This window comes from Astyanax mexicanus, chromosome 2 (genome assembly GCF_023375975.1).
Source record: "Astyanax mexicanus isolate ESR-SI-001 chromosome 2, AstMex3_surface, whole genome shotgun sequence".
Classification (NCBI taxonomy): domain Eukaryota; kingdom Metazoa; phylum Chordata; class Actinopteri; order Characiformes; family Acestrorhamphidae; genus Astyanax; species Astyanax mexicanus.
The window spans coordinates 23309152-23324761 of record NC_064409.1 but is presented as its reverse complement, the minus strand read 5'-3'; the positions used below and the strand labels follow the sequence as shown (position 1 = coordinate 23324761).

The 15610-nt window shown below is 35.3% G+C and overlaps 2 protein-coding genes across 3 annotated transcripts; one reads left to right on the top strand and one right to left on the bottom strand.

The window, feature by feature from the left end:
• Nucleotides 1-2309: 2309 nt before the first annotated feature.
• LOC125796564 (uncharacterized) lies at nt 2310-5539 on the bottom strand. The gene is made up of 3 exons (XM_049473844.1): nt 5488-5539; nt 5099-5306; nt 2310-2890 (listed from the first exon to the last, which is right to left on the bottom strand). Exons 1-3 carry the CDS (start codon nt 5502-5504, stop codon nt 2435-2437), a joined length of 681 nt encoding a protein of 226 aa, XP_049329801.1. The 5' UTR covers nt 5505-5539; the 3' UTR covers nt 2310-2434.
• Nucleotides 5540-7707: 2168 nt separating this feature from the next.
• On the top strand, nt 7708-14736 carry LOC111195523 (uncharacterized). 2 transcript variants are annotated; one of them, XM_049473843.1, is made up of 5 exons: nt 7708-7762; nt 7886-8011; nt 9596-9739; nt 12435-12707; nt 14143-14736. In XM_049473843.1, the coding sequence occupies exons 2-5, from the start codon at nt 7921-7923 to the stop codon at nt 14454-14456; spliced, it is 822 nt and encodes a 273-aa protein (XP_049329800.1). In that variant the 5' UTR covers nt 7708-7762; nt 7886-7920; the 3' UTR covers nt 14457-14736. The 2 variants fall into 2 exon arrangements, with proteins under 2 accessions (XP_049329800.1, XP_049329799.1); XM_049473842.1 differs by lacking the exon at nt 7708-7762 and having other exon boundaries at nt 7775-8011.
• Nucleotides 14737-15610: the final 874 nt, after the last annotated feature.

The window sequence follows — 15610 nt, the reverse complement described above, 5'->3', positions numbered from 1 at the left end:
TCCGTCTTGCCACACTTTTTGATCGGCGCTCCTAAACAAGCAATTTCCTTTAAACATTTCATTCCCTCCGCCCTCCAGCTCCGCCCCCCTCCGGCTCCTCCAGCTCCTACAGCAGGAAGCTCTAATTTGCAGACCGGCTCATCAATAATCATTTTCCCTCCGAATATTACACAGATTGAATTGATTGCGTCTGGCGTCCCCCCATAGCGCTCTGAAAAATTACACCCGATCTCCAACACATCTCCTCTGGAACAGGGTGGGGGGAGGAGTGAATGAGTGAAGAATGGGTCGGGAAGAGGTTGTTGTTTAATATAAAGCGTTTGTGTTGCTCAGACTTGTAGTCAAACTCACTGTGAGAATGAAACAATGCACCGCTTAAAGAGACGCAACAACAAATTCCAGCAAACACTCCTCTTGCTCACAGCAGCCTGGGTTTGATTAATTAGGGAATACTTTTACTTCCCAGTCGCAGGTCTGTTATCTTTACTCATTTGGAGCTTCATTAATTGGATATCCTTGGATATTAATTACCTACTCACATTAATCTGCCTCAACAGTCTCTGAAACTCTTAAACTGGATGGTAATATAGCTCCATTAATCAAAAAATTAAAAGTACTAACAGTTGAAGCGAGTAAAATTGATAATCTGGTTTCAGAGGCTCCTGTAACGAGATGGTATATATTAGGCAGCAAGGGAACCAGAACCAGTACCACCAGAACAAAATCTTTGGATTTTCAATTGGATTGAAAACAATATCCGAAGAAAAAGTATTTGATTTGAAATAAAAGTCTTTGGCATAGGTTCCATCATGAGCCCAGGTCTTGTGGCATCTAGACACAAGAAGACAGGGGTGGAGCCAAGTTGGTAAGTGTTTCTAATAAAGTGTCCAAAAATGAGTGGAAGTTTGAGGTACCTCTTTAAGTGTCTCTAATTAAGTGGCCAAAAATAGGTGCACACACACATGGTGGTAGGTGTTTCTAATAAAGTGGCCAAACCTAAATGAAACCATAAAGTACAGTAGGTTTTTCTTACAAAATGACAAAAAGTAGTGGATATACAAGCTGGTAGCTGTTTCTGATAAAGTGGCCCAAAATGAACTGAAGTGTAAGATAGCGGATGTTTATGATAAGTTGGCTAAAAGTAAGTGGAAGTACAATGTGGTAAGTGTTTCTAATAAAGTGGCCGGTAACACTTTACTTGGATGGTCCATTTTTGACACTAAAGTGAGTGTAAACTAACTATCAAAAACATGTCACTGAACTGTTCCATGAATATCAAGTTCCTCTGTCAATAGTGGCATCACATTATATCATATAGATGATCAGGTGAGTGTCATCTGCATCTCAACAACGTGTCAACTGCATATCAACAACATAAAAAGTAAATTCTCAACTACATCTAGCAAAGATTTATCTACTGATAGGCACCTTAGTGTAACATGACATCTCTATCTTTTGCACCACCCAACAACAATTAGTGCAATTAAAACATAGACTGTCAACTGCATGTCAGTTGACCCTCAATTGAGTTTGTTTGAACACTATGTTGCGTATATGCTGAATATATGTTGAAAGTCAAGGACTCACCTTTTAAATGTATTTTAATCATCATTTGGACCATCCAAGTAAAGTAAAACCATGATGGTCAACTTTAACTAAGCTAAATAACTTCTTTGTGTCAACTGCATGTCAGTTGACTCTCAACTTAGTTTATATTTCACTAAGTTGCGTATATGCTGAATATATGTTGAAAGTCAAGGACTCACCTTTTACATGTATTTTAATCATCATTTGGACCATCCAAGTAAAGTAAAACCATGATGGTCAACTTTAACTAAGTTAAATAACTTCTTTGTGTCAACTGCATGTCAGTTGACTCTCAGCTTCATGTCCATTACATTACCATAGATATGCAATGAGGAATAAGTACAAGGGATTTGAAAAAGAAGAGGTTTTATTACACATTTTTTCACATAAACACAAATGTTATATGAAACATTTTTCCAGGTAATTGTGAATAAAAATGTCTGAAAGAAGTGACCGTTTAACAGGTCATTAACTTTAACTTTAACATTAACTTGTTTAGTCCCTTTAGAGAAGTAATGCCAACAATATATATCTCCCTAGGGCAGATTAATAAACAAAGCTATTGGAACCATTTAATGCCAGGTGTGGGCTAGAGGGGTATAAAGTTCTGAATAAAGATTATAAACACACACCAAAAAAAACAAACAAAAAAACATATATATATATATATATATATATATATATATATATATATATATATATATATATATATATATATATATATATATATATCACATTACTACAGTCATTTTTAAACCATTTCAGAATTACAGGTCAAACAGCCAATAAAACAAAACATACACATTACTGAAATATCAAAAACAGTATACTGAATTACCTTTTTGCTCTATGCACATCTGATGTCTTTAAAAAGTCTACCAAGCACCCCATATTTGTGCATTCTGCCCAACCAGTATGTCCACTCTATGAAGCAGAGATGCTTTCTTAAAGATTTCTCAGACCTGTTGGCTCTCATATGCCAAACCTCCTTTTTGTATGTCTGCCATGCCCTCTCGATGTTTTGTGTGTGCAGACCTGAAATCGGGTCGATGTAGTTTTGACTGTGGTTAACCCTTACATGCCGATATCCTTCCTCTTTTAGGCTTGAGTAAGCTCTCCAGTCATCGCTTACTACAAGAGTCGTAGGCTTAACATGTTTTCTGATGATCGGGATCAGTGTGTTTTTGTCTCTTTTTTTGACCAGGCGGAGTATGGGACGCTTGAGGTGTGGCCTTATTTCAAGCATTCCAAATACCCACGTTCTCTTCCTCCTCCAAGTGTTTCCATAGCGACCTTTGCCATACTAGAAAAAGACCAAAGGTATAAGGGTTGTACAAATAGTTTAAAATCATTTAAATAACAGCTCTACAACCTTACTGTATAGAGACAAAGTGCAAAGCGTCATCGGGAGAAAACCACACCCCTTGTGGGGGAAAACATTATGGATGGTTTGAATAGAAGTGAATGGTAAATTGTGGCTTGCAGTGTCTTTAAAGAGCTTGATGTCATGGGCCCTGCATTGTTTAATATCACAATATATATTGTCGAAAAAAGAAATGTTTTTGAAAAAATATGGGGCAGCCCTAAAAGATATATACTAAAACTAGATATGACTGTACTCCACTGCTGTTCATTTTCTGTTATAATGTTTTGTGGAGGATATACAGCACCAAGCGAAGAGTTGCCACTGTGACTCATAATGTACCATTCCCTCACAGAGGTTGACAGACTAACATTTTCAACCTTAGCTTACATCTATAACATATGACACTGCATCTTATTAACACTCCTGTTTCAAATGCTGAAGTGTAGCTCCACTATTATATATTATAAGAACTACTATTCCCATTATCTGCATCAGTCAAAAATAATATTTAATATTCATAGCCTAAATAAACTAAAGATGTACCCAGTGATCTATACTAACTAGACAACCTAAAAATGTCAGGAGAAATTTAAACTAGCCCAAAAATCACTGGAAATTAATGGATAGAAGATTGTAGAGTTCACTGGCTACAGTAGCTTAAGTGAGCTGATATGCTTAAAGCATTTCACCCCTTTTGTAAAATTAGCCGATTAATATATGATATTAATTTAGACTGATACATAACAAGGGTGATATGGGTAACAACAGTGTTAATAAGATGTAGTATAATACACTAGATTTGAACATTTTGATGACAGTGTTAGCTAATGTTAAATAGCCTATCCTGCCTGGTGTCTCCTTGGGGTAGTGGTACATTAAGAGTCACAAATAGTGACTCCATGTGATGATATTTCCTGGGTAACACAAGGGAAGGCCAGTCATATTTATTTTTAGTACAAATCTTAATATATATATATATATAAAACTGTTGCGTATACTTTAAGTTAAAGCTGTTTAAAGACACAGTGAGGTGCAATGTCTCATTCACATCTCATTCTCATGTGTGTGTGACCATTTAATTGCAGACAGTGTGCTCAAGATATTTTATGTTTTATCTGCTCAGCTTTTTTTCTTTATTAATGTACACCCATTCCTGCATTTTATCCATGCAAAACGTTCCAAAAAATGGTGGGACAGATTAAATTTAAGGCTAGTAATAAGGTAAAATATTAAATACAATTTATTTGAAACACATCATGTCGTGGTCATGATTTGATTCAAAAGCAGCCTCCACAAACCACAGAGTCTCTGCTACCACTTACAACTTTACTGTACAGAAGCAGCGTCCACTTCTCTACTGGACTCACATCACACAGAGGAAGCACAGTGTTTTGTTGACAGAGTGATCAGTATTACATATCTTTTTGGTGAAAATTAACACTGTGTGCTCCAGACCAAATACAACAAGTCTAAAAGGTTCTCTCATGGTATGGGTGTGCCAATTACACATATATAGGCATGCTGTGAAATGTATGGGTACTGGGCTGGCTGGACTGCAGTCCTGATCTGCCTCCAATAGAGAATGTATAAACAAAAAACAACAACAACCCTGCACTCATACACAACTTACTAAAATATTTTCTGTGTCTGTGTTTTAGTGTTTGAAACACTTCATCACTTAGTATTCTTGATTAAAAGTGTTGTGTGAAGTAATGAAAACATTACAAAGTGGTAAATGCTTTGCTGTCCCAACTATTTTTAAATTTGTGGCAGGGCTGAAATGGACGTATATTTATAAACATTAATATTACTAAATAAAATATATTAAGAAATTAAATGAAGTTGAGCAGATAAAATGTACTGGGCTCATACTGTCTGCAATCAAATAAATGTCAAAATAAATGTTAGAAACAGCTTTTTTTGTTTTATGCATTTTCCAAACTGTTCCACATTTTTCTGATCTGGGGTTCTGGAATATGTAATCCAAATCATATTAATATTTTACAAATTTGTGGAAAATTTGTGTACCTCATTGCAGGCTTAATCACTTATTTGTTTTAGAAACCAGTACTGCCAATTACTTTTTTTGTGTCACACCAATAAATGGTCTATGGGATTTCAGTTATGTTAATTAAATTTATATACCTTTCGCTTGTGGCAGAACTTGCTCTCATCAATCTGAACAATGATGTCAGCTCCCCCCACTTTCTGTCCTTTCTTTTTGCGAAACTTTCGCAGACTTTTGACGCACATTTGCTTGAGTTTGTTGGACATCATAGAGAGGGTCCTGGTGCTCTTTGTTATTCCATCTTGGATCATGTCCACCTGTCGCATTTGTAAGCCTTGTGAGAACCTACAAAAACAAAAAAAATTAGTGTTGAACTTTTCTGAAACACGGTAAAAGGTGCAGCTGGGACACATCCTCAGTTCAACGCTGAGGATGTGTCCAGGCTGCACCACAAAAGATTTAGGCTCAGGCAAATCAGGCATTCATGTCAATGGCATATACACATTGCCGAAATTTACAGACTCACCTATGTATGTATTTCATCCATGTAAAAAGGTCACTGTGGGAACCTGAGAAGAGCGACTTGGCTCTCACACTTCTCTTCAACCTTCCACAATGCCGCCTTCGACACTCCCTGGCAAACAAATTGTTGCAAAAGGTAGAAAAATTTATGTCCTATCATATTAGAGTACCGTATGGAGTAGGGTATGCAGTTCTGTGTTTCAGGAAAAATATATATATACACAAACCGGATTCCAAAAAAGTTGGGACACTAAACAAATTGTGAATAAAAACTGAATGCAATGATGTGGAGATGGCAAATCCGGTTTGTGTATATATATATACAGCTCTGGAACAAAAATGAGACCACTTTTAGTAAAAAAAAAAAAAAGTTAACTTATTTCAGTAATTCAGTTACAAATGTGAAACTCATATATTATATAGATGTATTAAACACAGAGTGATCTATTTTAAGCGTTTATTTATTTTATTGTTGATGAATCAGTGTCTCAGAAAATTTGAATATTATATTATAAGACCAATTGGTACTTTCTGCAGTGTGGGCAGTTTGCCAAGTCCTGCTGGAAAATGAAATCCACATCTCCATAAAATTGTCAGCAGAAGGAAGCATGAAGTGCTGTAAGATTTTGTGGGAAAACCAAACTGCACTGACTTTAGACTTGATAATAAAACACAGTGGATCAACACCAGCAGATGACATGTCTCTCCAAACCATCACTGATTGGTGGAAACTTCACACTAGACCTCGAGCAGTTTGGACTGTGTGTCTCTCCACTTTTCCTCCAGACTCCCTTGATTTACACATGAAATGTAAAATTTACTGATGATCAGTGATGGTTTGGAGAGTCATGTCTGCCATCTGCTGGTGTTGATCCACTGTGTTTTATTATCAAGTCTAAAGTCAGTTCAGTTTTGTTTTCCCTCAAAATCTTACAGCACTTCATGCTTCCCTCTGCTACTGACAACTTTAATGGAGATGCAGATTTCATTTTCCAGCAGGACTTAGCACACTGCCCACACTGCCAAACGTATCAATTGGTCTTATATAATATCCAAATTTACTGAGACACTGATTTTTGGGTTTTCATTGGCTGTAAGCCAAAATCACCAACAATAAAAGAAATAAACGCTTAAAATATATCTCTGTGTGTTTAATACGTCTATATAATGTATGAGTTTCACATTTTCAACTGAATTACTGAAATAAAGTAACTTTTCAAAGATATTCTATTTTTTTAGATGGCCCTGTATATATATATATATATATATATATATATATATATATATATACATAGCCAAAATGAATGGGATTCATGTGAAGCATTTAAGCAAAATCAGTTTATAAATGATTAATAATTTTTAAACTGAAACTTTTACTAATTTTTATAACACAAAATTTTATCAAAGGTTTCAGCTCTGCAGACCTTTTAAACATGCTCTGACTGTATCTCCAGCATCTTCAACCTCACAGTAGCAGCAATGCTAGCGCCTATACAGCTTAAAACCTGTTTACTGATGAAACACTAAGATATGTTGATAAGTATTCTTTGCTTTTTTAAGGAAATACTTCATTTTACTTTCCTATATTAAAGAAAAATCCCGACCTAGGGAATAGTTCGTATTTTTTATTTGTGTTTTTAGCCGTGTAGCTTAATTCACTCCCATTCATTTTGGACTCTCTCGCGGGCTCCCCCTAGCGGCTGTCAGTCATTTTCTGATATAACGGCGAAGACAGTAACAGCTCTGTTACTGCAGACTTTGGTTAATAGGTATTTTATGTTGTAATAAAATAGTTTATTTTATTATAACAGAGTAACAGATTTTAGATATTAAGGAAAAATATGTCTTAGATTGTAGACTGACTGTACATTTTCCAATTAGCTTATATAAACAAAATGACCTTACCATATAAAATTGTCAGCACAGTGGGAATGTACCATCCTCATCCTCTTGTTACACCTCTTGCATTTTAGTTTGCGTTTTAGTAATTTTTCATTTTGCATCCATCTGATCAGGTTATAAGATGTTTTTTTGTTTTTTCTTACATAAACATTTTTCATTAATCTTCGTAAAATACTCATTGCTTCTGTAGCCACCTAATCACGGTACTGTTTTAAGCTCTGTTTGTTTTAAAGTAAGAATAGGCGCGCTTTTATTTCATTTGCTGAAAGTCTCCGTGGCTTTTCATCCTGCTCTCTGATTGGCTGTTGAAAGACGTGATGAGCTGGAATGAAGAAGTCCCGCCCCACTCTCTGACCGCGGAGCTCAATTAAAGTTAGGTAGGTCTTTCTCTGCTTGTACTTTTTACCGAGCCTGTACACGAAACGGCTTGAGGTGCTGCTCGTTTGGTTTGGCTGTAGAACAAAGCTTAATACAGTTTTCTTTTTTTGTGTAATTTGCAGTAAAACTCAGGAGCACGCGTGTGTTAGATGGGTAAATGGCTGCAGGATTGAAAACGCGCGCCAGAGCTCGTTTACTGGCCACAGATGAGGCAGAGGAAAGGCGTCAGGAGAGCACGGTGGTTCAGGGTACGGTAGTCAGTTATCTTTTAAGGAAATATTTCACTAATAATCATGTTATACATCGTGTTTAAATTGTTCTGGAAACACAAATATTGCAATTTGTCATGCTACGTGCAGCTCAGTGAAGCATTTTAGTGGATGTACTAAGCACCAGCTGTCTACCACTGATGTTTAAGGATCTGGCTAGCTTACTCTTCTTAGCTAGGTAGGTTAGCTAGTCAGCTGACTAGCTGATTTTGAATACTCTGATCTAAGTACATTTGTACATAAAATATGATGAGTTAACTAGGAAAAATATTGTGTGCTATATTAAGTTATTTACTATCATGTAATCATATAACGTTATACAGAGCCATCTAAAAGAAAATAGAATATCTTTAAAAAGTTACTTTTTTTATTTCAGTAATTCAGTTGAAAATGTGAAACTCATATTATATAGATGTATTACACACAGAGTGATCTATTTTAAGTGTTTATTTATTTTATTGTTGATGATTCTGGCTTACAGCCAATAAAAATCCAAAAATCAGTGTCTCAGAAAATTAAAATATTATATAAGACCAATTGGTACTTTCTGCAGTGTGGGCAGTGTGCCAAGTCCTGCTGGACAATGAAATCCGCATCTCCATAAAAGTTGTCAGTAGCAGAGGGAAGAAGCATGAAGTGCTGTAAGATTTTCTGGGAAAACAAAACTGCACTGACTTTAGACTTGATAATAAAACACAGTGGATCAACACCAGCAGATGACAGACATGACTCTCCAAACCATCACTGATCATCAGTAAATTTTACATTTCATGTGTAAATCAAGAGACCAAAGTCTGGAGGAAGAGTGGAGAGAGTCCAAACTGCTCGAGGTCTAGTGTGAAGTTTCCACCAATCAGTGATGGTTTGGAGAGACATGTGCAACATCTGCTGGTGTTGATCCACTGTGTTTTATTATCAAGTCTAAAGTCAGTGCAGTTTTGTTTTCCCACAAAATCTTAAAGCACTTCGTGCTTCTTCCCTCTGCTGACAACTTTTATGGAGATGCAGATTTCAATTTCCAGCAGGATTTGGCACACTGCCCACACTGCCAAAAGTACAAATTGGTCTTATATAATATTCTAATTTCCTGAGACACCAATTTTTGGGTTTTCATTGGCTGTAAGCCAAAATCATCAACAATAAAATAAGTAAACACTTAAAATTGATCACTCTTTGTTTAATACATCTATATAATATGAGTTTCACATTTTGAACTGAATTACTGAAATAAAGTTATTAAACTTTTAAAAGATATTTTACTTTTTTGAGATTGCCCTGTATATATAAGTATATATATATATATATATATATATATATATATATATATATATATATTCATTACTTCAAAGTGACTTCAGTGTTTGTTAAAGTTAAAATTGAGTTGCTCTCATTTGTGATTAAAGCCCTTTTGATTCCTAAAACCATACTCTGTGTATAACATTACTTAGTTATGTGTAATTGACACTTTAGAGATACCTCAACCTTTGAAGGTTTAATGAGTAGTTGCAAGCTGGGTTATATTGCTAAAATGCTCTTATGTTTATTTTCCTTATTTGTTCTTAGGTGCCTCCTGTTATGCACCACAGCCTTTTAAACAAGATGTTCTGAAATGGCAAAGTAAGGTTGAACATTTAGAAAACCAAATTAAAGACTTAAAGGAGGATAATGCATTTCTGCGTAAACAATTGGAGGACCAACAAAAGAAAGGTACGGTTATATTTGTGTGTGTGTGTGTGTGTGTGTGTGTGTGTGTTTGTGTGTGAGAGTGAATGAATGTTTTTATTTTTGTTTCCTACATAGTAAATGAATAGTGAAGTGATTTAGACTATAAAGGAAAACATAAGGAATCATGTACAAACTTAATAGTGTTAAAAAACAATACAAAAAACAGAATACTTTGTGAAGTGTTTAGATGTTCCTACCTGGGGTGTGGTTAACTTGCAGTTTCTGAGGCTGGAACTTAACTTAGGATGAACTTATCCTGTAATGCAGAGGTAACTTGCGGTCTTACTTTCCAGAAATGGTCCTGATGAGAGCCAGTTTCATTGTAACATTTGACGGTCTTTGCGACTGCACTTGAGGATGCTTTCAAAAATGTTTCAGATTGACTGACCTTTATTTGAATAGTTCTTAGTTGAGTAATTCTTGCTCCTCATAATTAGAATATTTCTTTACCACTGATGGTCTCAAACACAAGAGGCAAGAAATTCAAGTAATTAACTCTTTACAAGTCACAATTTTAAATTTTAACACTGATTTCATAGTGTCCAAAACACACTGTTTTTGTGTGTGTATATATATGCAGTATATATTACATTCTCTTTTCATATATAGATTGGATTAGGGCTGGGCGATATGGATCAAAAACTATATCTTGATAATTTTTTTCTGAATTGGGATATACGATATATATCTCTTTTTTTTTTATCCCATAAGGTAATATCAAAAAGATACTTTAGAGATAAAGAGGCATGATCCAAATTTTATATTGGTATTTTTATAATTCAGTGCCGTTGTTCTGTCGAATTGTCCTACCCATTGATACATACTCCCAAAGGTACTGCGCATGCTCTGACCTGCACAATTTAATTATTTATCATGTTCTTTATTTATAATTAATCTGTTTTATAGGGGTTTATGTGCATTAAACACAAAAGTGCAAATGGAAACTAATAATTACAATTATTATTATAAATAAATACAAAAGCAGTTTGTAATGAGCTCTATGTGCCATCATTTGCCATGATACAATGATTTATGCAATCCAAATCTAATAACGTGCATCTACTGAAATGTCACTGGTTACATACCCTAAACCAGTGCTTTTTTTGTATTTTTACAGTTAAATATATAGATTAGGGCAGCACGGTTTGACAAGATAGGACAATTTGACAGAACACCGTATCCTGTATATTAGAGTAGCCTAGCAGTTCTAGCAGCATTTTATATAATCAACAACTGAAAGTCATTTCAAATTATACTAATTATAAACATATATATTAAACAATTCCTCAAATTATTTTTTTTTAACTTAAAGTAGCCTAAAAACAAGGGATATATAAAATATATGCTTTTGGAAAAAGGGCATTTAAAGTGCTTAAGAAAAAATAAAATAAAAAGCGCAGTTTGAGTTTTCTGTATATCTGGGCTGAAACAGTGTCAGGTCTATTCTCATACACATGTGAAGGAGCTGATTGATCAGTTCAGGTTAGAGTGGGTGTGTCTGCTCTAAAGATGAGTGTTAGTTAGTTCAGTGGTGATGCTTCAGAACATGAGACGCGCTGCTGTTTCTCTGAAAAGTCGGGTTCTGCCGTCACTGTGTATTTTTATAAAGAACATTGTCCGGATGAGCTTCGTATCTCTCCTCTGTGCGCGTCACACTTTATTTAGAACGCAGGCGATTGATCTTTGAGTTTCCTGCACTGCAAAACCTCTGTCAACGGCTAATAAAGTTTGAAATAAACCCTCTAGAAGTGAACTAGTTCTCAATAGTGGACCTGGTCCGCCTATTACTGACCCCCGCTCTACAAAATACCTTATTCTGCTGCTCATCTTACTCGCTGAATCAAAACCATCTAAAAATGAGATGTAACGGGAGGTTTCTCTGTCACCTTCTCTCTCTCTCCCCGCTCTGCTGCTGATGCTGACTGCGGTGGGGGAGGGGTAGTGTGTTCAGTGAAGGAGGGAGGCAGGGCTAGGTGAAGCTGTACAGAGACACAGCGGGAGAACTGATGAGGCTCACTGTAACGCAGCGTAGTCTATATCGATATGAACAATATTGTCTCGTCTTATATCGCACCTTATTGCATGTTTTTTATTAGTTGGCCCTTAAAGAACCTGTTATGTGTTCTGCTTGATTAAAATAAAAATAGGCTTCAAACATCCAAACAAATCCAAACAAGAATTTGAACAAGTCAAATGTCAAAACACTTATCAAAAAAAACACTGTTGCAATCAGAACCGAAACTTTTTCGTGGGGTCAGAAATGTTCAGTGTCCAGTCATTAATAATAAGGACTTCGTAACCTCATACTTAAGAATTAAGAATATAATGCAAATTGGTTTCTATTAGTTGGGCTTGCTTCTGTAAAATAACTGAAACAATTAATTTAACTGGATGTAGGTTTGTAGGAGATTGTTTGTAGATGTGTATTTAAATTAAATAATTAAATATTTTTATATACTTTATATGACATTGTTAGGTATTCATGTTTTGTGGTTTTATAATGAGAATATAATCATATTTTTATTGGTGGTACCATTGGGGAACTACAGTATAGTTCATTTGATTAGGGTTTCAGATTAAGCCCTATCAGTGCAGCTGTAGGTGGTCTATTTCTGAAAATTCAAAGTAACTGTTTATTGTACATTTTATAGCTGTTTTTTTCCTGCCTGTCTTTCAGCTGATGAAGCCAGCAGAGAGACAGGACCCTCTGGTGAGGATTCCATGACAGAGTCAGACTCCGGCTCAGAATCTACCTCTGATTCTCTGACTACTTCAGACTTTGAATCAAGCCTGGAATCTGACTCTAGCTCAGATGAAAAAAAGCATAGGAAGTGGAAGCATATGAAAAGGGACAGGGATAAGAAGAAGAAGAAAAAAGAAAAGGCAAAGAGGAAGAAAAAAGACAAGAAGAAGACAAAGGAGAAAAAAAAAACCTTCTCAAAAGAAAAGGGTAGGTAATTTATTCAGACATTGTATCATAATGTGATAATAGCTCTGTCAGAGATAATACAGAAACACTGAATGTTTTATTTTTATTTTTTATTATTATATAAATGCATTAATGGCATCACACAGATTTTACATGACATTAAAACTGACTGATTTAAAAATAATAATAATAATTAAAAGCTACAGAGACTGTATCAATGGCTAACAGTCCTGTTCCAGGGCACTACTAGCCAGCAGGTATTAGTGTTTCCTGCAGTCACACATCTAAGTTCTCATCAGTGAGAGCTTGACAGTTGAATAGTTGGATCAGGAGTGCTGTAATTAGTATAAACTCTGCAGGACCAAGGTTGAGAACAACTGCACTATACTATTTTCAGTAAAACAATGTTAGTGAAAATTATTTTTTATTTGGAATACACATTATTTGCATATATTTTTTGTACTGATTTGAACAGTATAGCATTTAAAGTCAGGTCACACTGGATATACTGCTTCAATTGTTCGTATCAAAACCTGTAACATAACCTGAAATATGGAACAGCTGAATGTAAGAATAAATTGCACTAAATATTAAACAGACCTTTATATAAAAAAATAAAGTAACTGTTTTTTTTTTTTTAACTCTTGACACAAAGGCACTTGCAGATACTTTTTTCTGATTATATATGTATATGCTATAAAACACACATTAGCACACATTAACACACGTGTCCATATGATCAAAGGCACAGATAGCACAGCAGGCCATAGCTCTTGCTATAAATGTATTTTTTATGTAACTGTCAGACAAATTTAGAGCAGGAACACCAGCATGTTTAGCGTGCGGGGCTTGAGGCAGGATTTCTCTGGGGAACAGTATTTAATATTCAGCTGGATTAATTGGGCTGGATGGTTGTGCTTTAAATAAGATCTCAGGTTAGTAGTGTTGCCAGCTTTTGTTGCCACTGTTTTGAAACAAAGTCCACATACTGGCTATTTTGCATTGATGGTTCTCCTCGCTCACGTGGAAACCTACTGGCTGTTGTCGACATTGGCAAAAATGGTCACGATAAAAAAAAAATATATATATCGCACAAAAAGTCGATATGGTAGCGTCGATATTGCGACAGGCCTACTTCCTCATCTTCAGGTGTTCATGAGTGAATCTTTGGTCAGTAATCGACATGCTGTTGCAGTGAAGGGGAAATAACAGGCCTTTCGTTGGAGCTGAATATTTTACACATTTAGGGACACATAATACAGTCTTAAAATAAGGAGTTACAAAAGGGTTATGTGGGCACAGTTCATAAAGTGTGTTGCCAACAACCCTTATCCTGGATGTTGTATGATTGTTAGCCTACCATAACTTTTTTTTCATAGCCATTTTTTTTTGTGGATATTGATATTAAGAAACACTTTGCCCATTTTATGTCTAATCTCTGTTTTGTTTTGTCTAGTGAGCAGCATAAAAGAAGTTGTCCGGAGATACAGAAAGGTTCTTCGCTGCATCCAGAAGGGAATGAAAATGGCTCATGCATTCAAAAAGGTTGCAGTATCGAGGAATGCTGTGAAGGGGATGGCAGCCATTGCAGAGTTGTATCTTACTGAAAGACCACTTCTCAGTGGTTTTAAAGGACAATACAAGACTCTCAGAGGCCTGGCCCACCTTTGTGCCACCAAAATTCAAGGAGATGATGCTCTTGCTGCAAAGGTGGTCACAATGAAAAGAGAGAAAAAACTGATCCCTTTCAATGTTGATAAAGAATACTGAAGAAGTGGTGTAAGGTATGGTCTGCATGTAAGGCCACATGGTATAAAAATGACTAGTAATGTAATTATAGTAATATATATATATATATATATAAAAATTTGAATATCTTTGAAAAGTTACTTTATTTCAGTAATTCAGTTAAAAATGTGAAACTCATCTATTATATATATGTATTACACACAGAATGATCTATTTTTAAGTGTTTATTTATTTTATTGTTGATGATTATGGCGTACAGCCAATGAAAACCCAAAAAACAGTGTCTCCGAAAATTTTAATATTATATAAGACCAGTTGGTACTTTTGGCAGTGTGGGCAGTGTGCCAAGTCCTGCTGGAAAATGAAATCCGCATCTCCATAAAAGTTATCAGCGGATGGAAGCATGAAGTGCTGTAAAATTTTGTGGGAAAACAAACTGCACTGACTTTAGACTTGATAATAAAACACAGTGGATCAACACCAGCAGATGTTGCACATGTCTCTCCAAACCATCACTGATTGGTGGAAACTTCACTAAACCTAGACTAGACTTCATGTCTGTCATCTGCTGGTGTTGATCCACTGTGTTTTATTATCAAGTCTAAAGTCAGTGCAGTTTTGTTTTCCCAGAAAATCTTAAAGCACTTCATGCTTCTTCCCTCTGCTGATTATAACTTTTATGGAGATGCAGATTTCATTGTCCAGCAGGACTTGGCACACTGCACACACTGCAGAAAGTACCAATTGGTCTTATATAATATTTTAATTTTCTGAGACACTGATTTTTGGGTTTTATTGGCTGTAAGCCAAAATCAATAAAATAAATAAACACTTAAAATAGATCATTCTGTGTGTTTAATACATCTATATAATATGAGTTTCACATTTTTAACAGGATTACTGAAATAAAGTAACTTTTCAAAGATATTCTAATTTTTTTAGATGGCCCTGTATATAATATAATATAATATAATATAATATATGTTTTTTTTTTTGTTTGTTTTTTTTGGTGTGTGTTTATAATCTTTATTCAGAACTTTATACCCCTCTAGCCCACACCTGGCATTAAATGGTTCCAATAGCTTTGTTTATTAATCTGCCCTAGGGAGATATATATTGTTGGCATTACTTCTCTAAGGGGACTAAACAAGTTAATGTTAAAGTTAAAGTTAATG